Source organism: Mesitornis unicolor, unplaced genomic scaffold (genome assembly GCF_000695765.1).
Source record: "Mesitornis unicolor isolate BGI_N332 unplaced genomic scaffold, ASM69576v1 Scaffold27700, whole genome shotgun sequence".
Classification (NCBI taxonomy): domain Eukaryota; kingdom Metazoa; phylum Chordata; class Aves; order Mesitornithiformes; family Mesitornithidae; genus Mesitornis; species Mesitornis unicolor.
Window position 1 is genome coordinate 1 of NW_010158007.1, and position 7,113 is coordinate 7,113.

Consider the following 7,113-nt stretch of genomic DNA (forward strand, 5'->3'; position numbering starts at 1 on the left):
TTCTGTGATTCTGTGATTCTGTGATTCATCAATCTTGAAGAGCTTAACGTAACAAAGAGAGAGGGTTCTCTTATTCTATTCCTCCCAGTCAAGAATGGCTTGTACATATTTACATAAGCAGCTAAATTTCATCTTGAAACCTGAATTCTAAGAGTTCAGAAAGCTTATCAAATCCAACAGGAGCATCAAGTCACCTTCTGACCACTAATAAAAACAGAAGTTGTATGTCCTACAGTAATTTTTATGGTGAAAATTTCTGTTCCAATACAGTTATGTGCCTATGTTCACCCTAAGGCTCTGTACAAAAACCTGATTAGGAAAACGCATAAGCTACATAGAAAAGAAAACGCAATGTGTGACTAGTTTGTTCAGTCTGATATTCTAAACTGTACATAGCTACTTTTAGTAAGCTTTTCACACAGGGTGCTAAATATATGTATCTATACCCACATACACACACACACACACCGTGTGCTCCCTAATGTTCATGTTCCAAGTCTAAAACTTGCACAACGAACTTCATCTGGAACTTTAACAAAATTATTATAATGCCTTAAAAATGTAAGTTTTGGAATAGAAGTGGCAACCAGGTTCTTCATGGAATAGTGCCATACCAGGAGAAGACATGTCTTAATTAATCCAAAAGATTAAATATATTTGACTCCAATCATCCAGCTGCCTTCAACCCCTGTCTCTTTTCCAGCTTGAAGTCTTTTCTGGACTTCTGATCAATCTCTGATCAAAACTTTCAGCATTTCTTGAGGGTGAACCATAGGCTTTAATTTTAAAACCTTTCATATGAAGTACTATAAAGATTATATACATACATGTGGTTGTGCAAACTACGCCCCATAACTACTCATCCAACATCAAAACCTGATAATCACTCTGAAGTTATTTCCTTAGGTTGGCCAGGACTGAGTTATCTGTTGAGAGTCTCTCACTAGAAGTTTCCAATGCTTTGAGTGTGTAATCCTTAGTTCTCCAGTTGACGAGAAAGTATAATCAAGTAATCTTCAGATTTCTTTAAACTTCCACAGTGTTCCCTAGTGCACATTCAGCAAGCTATCCAGAGAAGGTGTAAAAAAAAAGCCAACAAACAACCAACTTCTATTTTAGCTATTATATGCACCAGAATATCATCACCACAGTCAAACCAACTTTTCTTTAATGGTTTTGGCAACTGAAAAATCCCTGGACATATCTTGCTTGCAAGGGGATGATAGGATTTTTTTTTAAATCATATCTGATCAAAATCAATAAACTTGTTTTATTCTGTTGATGAATGAGAATGCTGTTGACTAAATAGGGTGCCCCTTCATTGGAGCTATTCTTAAAAAAAAATAACACAGGCAACATGGCATAGAAGAGTTGCCACTGCTAACATGGCATAACTGCCACTGATGATCGGCTGCTGTATTAAATCTGTCTTTGCTCTCAAGGGAATAACAGGCAGAGAACATACCCTTATTTCTAACTATCAGTGTCGCAAAATCTACTATAAACAGAAGCTAAGTCAAGCTTTTCTCTGCTTGGAAGATATATACAATAGACTCCCATAACAGGTTACCAGCTTGAACGATGGGATTTTTTTTCTAATAATGAATATGAAAAAAGTGCATGAAATTATTTAATTTCATTCTAGGAGAAAGTCTAATTGGATGCTTACAGCTTTCTTCACTTCTGTTTTCATACATGAGCAGGAACTCTTACCGTTTTCAATTCCTCTGTATGATTCTTTTCTGGAAAACAGGACTGGAATTTAACCAGGCATGAAATAAATCAGGGATTACAAAACAGCATGAAATTCTGTTAAGATGGTCCTTCTGTTGTGGCGATACTGTTAACAAGGAGGGCTGATAAATGAAGGAGGGTACATGCTGAAATACACAAGGAATGATTTACTGATAAAGTTTATTTTACTGGTTTACAGGTTACACCTATCTCTTTATTTAAAAAGCTCTTTATAAACTTAAAAAGTTACCAGAGACAAAGCATTATATATATATTTACAATCTTCTCAACTGATCCCTAAATATCAATCTCTGTTATTCCCCTATTTGAACACTTCCTTCTTGCTCATTATATTTTAGCAGACAAAAGTACAAATATACCTACATACCTGCTGTACTGAGAGATCCTGATTTTTCAACAGTATTAATGCAAGGCTTTTCCAGCAAAGCAAGGATTCAGTGAGATTTTAAGTGGGCTTGAAAAAGGAAAATACCAAGAAGTTTTACGTGAGAGTTTTTGAGAAAGAAAGAGACAGGTACTATTGAAATAAAATTGTAAATAACGGTTTTGCTAATATATTTTGACCAAAAATTTATCTTTGTTCAGTATTTCTTTCCAGCTACTTTTGTACTGAAAGTACATACTACTATCTATGGTAGTAGTATGACAAGTAAGTGCAGCTCCTTTTAAAGACACAGTTTATATAGGTTTATTATCAGCAGAATAATGGTACTGCTCAAGTATTTTCCATTCAAGTTACCACTGGTTTGTAACTGATCCAGAGAATTTTACTCACCCTTTAATACATGCCTCCAACCCATATGCATATAACAGGTATCTAGAACTTACAGTGACTCAATCACAGCAAATCAAGTTTCAAATATATGGCAATACAAGCAAGACAACTGATAATCTATGTACCTCAGCATCCTGCTATGCTGAGTAGATTTGTTTCATAATGGACATTCTCATTGAAATATAGACACTGCAAAATAGCAGCTCTTTATATGTGAACAACACTTGTTCCTTTTTTTCGTAATATTTACAGCTTGCTATTTTGCTGGAACTGAGACACCAAGGAAAGAACCTGCTCTGAGGCTTTAATCTGTTTACTCCCCAGGTACGCTGCACTATTACTGGCTGTACTCTCTAAGAAATATCGGTAGTTTACCATCATGCCACAAGAAGCAGCAATGCCCCGAGGGCTTGTGTCCGCCATCCAGTTTATCCGCCACATCACAGAGCCATTCTGAAGATGAAAATTTGCTACTGGATTAAGAGCATAGCCACGATGTTTCTCTCCATATAAATACCAGGCACAGAGTCTCATAAATGGTGAATGGAGCACTTTAACTAATTCTTCTGATCTCACCCACTCATTGTTATTTAAGAGTTTCTTTAGTGTTTCACTAGTAGAGTCTCCTGTGATATCAGAGATTTCTTGCCATTCTGATTCTGTAAAAAGTTCATTTCTTTCCAGTTCTTTTGCTTGTGAGGAGAGAAGACCAACAAGCCATTTTGTGAACCCTGGGATAGGTGAAAGAGTGGAAAAAGCTTTTATCTGAGGAAGTTCTTTCTGCAGACAAAAGGAGAGAAAAAAATTCTTGAGTTTTGTCATGACTGACAATGAGAAGTTTGAATGAAAGAACAACTGATACCCTTTACTCGATGTCAAGTGAAGACCAAGATTCTGGGAATTAACTGATTCACAGACAAAAAAAATCACCCTGTCAGTAATGGGTTTGTGACTAGAAAGCAGTTGGAGGCTCTAAGAAAATTTTAACACTGACTAAATTACAGTCCATACACATAATCTATTTAAAAGTACTTACCAACACTACATTCTGTATATCATTTTACAGGCAGAAATAAACAAATATGTGTTTATTTTTAAAAAATATTACTCTTCTGAATAACTTCTTTATGGCATATGGTTGCAAGTTTCCAAAACCTTTTAATTAACATTTATTTTTCATATGTAACTATCTTTTTTTGAATCAAGTGCAGTTCATTATTTCAGCCTACAGTAAAATCAGGAAAGGTACAACTTCTAGATTTTTATGGAAAGAAGTATTTCCTGAAGTTTTGAAAAAGGTTCTTTATATAGGTCAGCTATTTTTCATGCTATTTACAAACTATAAACTACATTGATAAAATAGCAAGATAATATATACTTGCAGTCAAAAAATTAATCACACAGTTTAATACTTGTTTTAACAAAATAAAACTTCTGTACTACTAATTTATGAGTAAAAACTAATTATTTAATCATGTAAAGGAAAACATACATAAGGAAAACTGTGTGTTAGTTTCGGGGCACACCAACCTGAAGAACAGAGAAGGTCGTTAAACTCACTGTCAGTTGGAATTAACAAAAATTACATCAGGCAATCCTGTTGAAGTAGTAGCAGGGATAAGAATCAGAGGGAAGACAGAGCTGAACAGAAACAACCACAGTGTTCTTTCAATTATTGTTCATATAGGAAGCAGTGGTAAGAACATATATATATCACCATTAGAGAAGCACCTCAATGTCAACAGAAGATTGAATTTAAATGACTACAAAACACACTTTTTCTACTCTGAGTATTACCCAGATAACCATTAAAAAGTTACCATTGCTCAGATGCCAACTTACACCAGCAAATGTTAATGGAACACATGCTGCTAGGTTGTTTGAATCACACCTGCGCTGTTGCATCCCCAGGTACCGCTGTGCTTCGCACAACCGTGACATCTGCATTCCGTTTCATGAGGATGCAGAAGCCAGGGCACGCAGGCCTGGCACACCTCTGCTAGCCTGGAGCCAAGCACCATTTCTAATAACTTTGGTAACTGGAATAAAATTCAGCTGGTTATTTACGTCTTTTTCCTTCCAACAGAGAGCTTCCCAAACAGCTTACTGCTGTTCTGCTGGCTTCCAGCATGACAACACACCCAGTCACCTTAGATCTACCACCTCTTCAGTTTTGTGACTTACAGCTCCCTAAACTGGGTAACCTCACTTGCTCCCCTTATTTGAAGTTCTTTGAAAAGATAACTTACACAGATATGTAAGGCAAATAATTCTTCTTTTGGGATCAGACAAGAACAAGAAAAGCAGACCAAGGTACAAAAAACCACATTTAACCTCCTTAGAGAACTGAATAAAGAAAAAAGTAGATTATTTTATAAAAACATTCATTTCTGTATCCTACTGAACAAAACAAGCATTTCTGTAATCAGAGTGCCCAGGAGTTCCTGACTGTGTCACATTCCCAACTGCTATAGCTACCATGGTCACGACAGTGCAATACTGGTTAGTTAAGCTGTGATCTCCTGTGACTTCTTGAAGTCTCCACTAAAGCAGAGAATGATTTTATTTTTAAGAGTAGTTCTGAAGCATAAGTATGTGACAAGATTTGTGAAATATAACTATCAGGTTTCATTGCATATGCATTTCATTAAAGTATTCTTTGTATAGAAAGAAATGTCTGTGGAAGGCAACTTCTGCTGAAATCTTAGCACCCCTTTGTATACTTTTAGAGAATACAACATTTATAAAACATTTATTAGTGTTGTGCTCTTACTGCAGACCATGGCTACAGAGTCATGGATATAGAAAATATGTTTTAATTAAAAGAATGTTTCTTGGAGTAGACAGATCAGCCTTTTTGTAAAAAGTTTCCCCTCTGCTTTTGAAAAACAGAGCAATGACCATAGTACATTTTAAAAAATATGTATCTGGGGGCAGAAAAAGGGGAAAAAATAAGAATAGAACAAAGCAACTCCAACTTTCCCTTCCTAACTCCATGTTAAATACTTCTCCATGGATATAAAGACTATCCTCAAATCAATTTAAAATAACTTTATAAAATTTGAATACAGAATCAAATCTACTCATTATATCTTCCTTGAATCACCTTTCATCCGCCTCCTTGTGGGGTTTCTCAACAAAGGAGTATATCCAACCATCACATCTGTAATTCACTTGTCTTTAAAGCAGCAGGACTTTAATTAGTATAGTAGAGTTATGATCAATGCCCCCTTGTCAGCTACATTTTCCTTGATTCAACACTAGCTCCCACCAAAGACAACACAACCAGCACAAAAACACAGATCTCCTGGAGAAGGAGGGAGAAAGATGGCACAGAAGTAAATTTTTAAAGGCTAATGGAAAAATATTTCAAGATATTTGTTCCTGGAGAAAAAGCTGATAGCTTTCAGTTTTGTCAAGATGGCAATGAGGAGCATCACTTGCTACCTTCATTTCTCCATCAGCGCACTGAAAGCTAACCAGTGGTGACCCTCCGACGACCGGCCGTAGCTTAGCTGCTGAGACCGCCTGCTGTCAAGTAATTTCATCTTTTGCCATGGCTTAGATGAATTTCTACCCAGAAAGGAGGGCCACAGTTCCCTTCTGAAGATTCAGTGACCCAGTACCCTTCTGTCTGCCCACACAATAAAGATGGATGACAACTCAGCAACTGTCAACGATGTGATAGACCTGCAAATGAACCTTAAGGTACAAAAACACAAACCTGTAATAATGAGAAGTACCCTTTTCATGTCAGCATTCTCTTAAGGATGCTCCCAAGGCCCTCCCAAAAGACACTGAATTTCAAAACAGGGTTTCACTCTTGCATGTCTTCATTCCCTGTTGTGCTTTAAAGTTCATCTTTAGTCCATCACACAGAGAACTCAAGAGACATGGGTGAGATGGTAGAAGTTTTCAAATTAATGACCTATCAAAGAGAAATCCTAGATGTTCTGCTGAAGGGAGTATAGATATTACAATTGTGCAGTGGAGGTGAAAAAGAAGAGGAAAAAATAAAGAGAAAAAGAAAAATGTTAGAGGCTATTTTCCTCTAGTTATTATTCTAGTTAGAATCCCTCTAGGTATTCAAGGAACACAGAACATGTTTCCTTTTGGCCTGAAGATGGCATTGTATTCCTTAAAGGTGTTCTTTTTTTCCCTAACTATATTACTAATCCTATAAAAGATAGTGCCTTTGAGAACATACTGCTTAGGTCTCTCTCACAAATTATTCACAGATGTTTGGGGTTAAAACCTGAGAGGAAAAGAAGGAAGGTAATGTTGAAATCTGAGAAGCAGAAATTCTTCTTTCAGATAAAAGAAAAAACTTACTGGACCAAGAGAAAAGGCTGCTTACCAGAGAGTCAAGTCTCAAAGTCTTCTGCACTACCTCTGCTAAGAAATCAGAGTGTCTGAAAATACTATTTTGCTACTTAACAGAGCTAAAAACCAGGGCTTTTCACACAGGTGCTAAGCCATGTCCATTGCTTCCATAGGGTAACAACCCCAATTTCACTTCCCAGTTTGCAAAGCCAAGAAGTTACCAATGCACCATCCACAATCAGAAAAGTGAGAATGAACAA

The 7,113-nt window shown here is 36.5% G+C and overlaps 1 protein-coding gene across 1 annotated transcript; it reads right to left on the reverse strand.

The window, feature by feature from the left end:
- Positions 1-2,776: 2,776 nt before the first annotated feature.
- Positions 2,777-4,477, reverse strand: MLYCD (malonyl-CoA decarboxylase). Its single transcript, XM_010182173.1, has 2 exons — positions 4,373-4,477; positions 2,777-3,310 (listed from the first exon to the last, which is right to left on the reverse strand). The coding sequence occupies exons 1-2, from the start codon at positions 4,475-4,477 to the stop codon at positions 2,777-2,779; spliced, it is 639 nt and encodes a 212-aa protein (XP_010180475.1).
- Between the last annotated feature and the right edge of the window lie 2,636 nt (positions 4,478-7,113).

What these genes read in the sequence shown, in the direction of transcription:
- MLYCD (XM_010182173.1), bottom strand. Translation starts at nt 4,477, where the DNA reads ATGCAGATGTCACGGTTGTGCGAAGCACAGCGGTACCTGGGGATGCAA. An exon ending in TTCCATTAACATTTGCTGGT is followed by an intron (nt 3,311 to 4,372) that starts GTAAGTTGGCAT and finishes TTTTGTCTGCAG; the next exon opens with AAAGAACTTCCTCAGATAAA.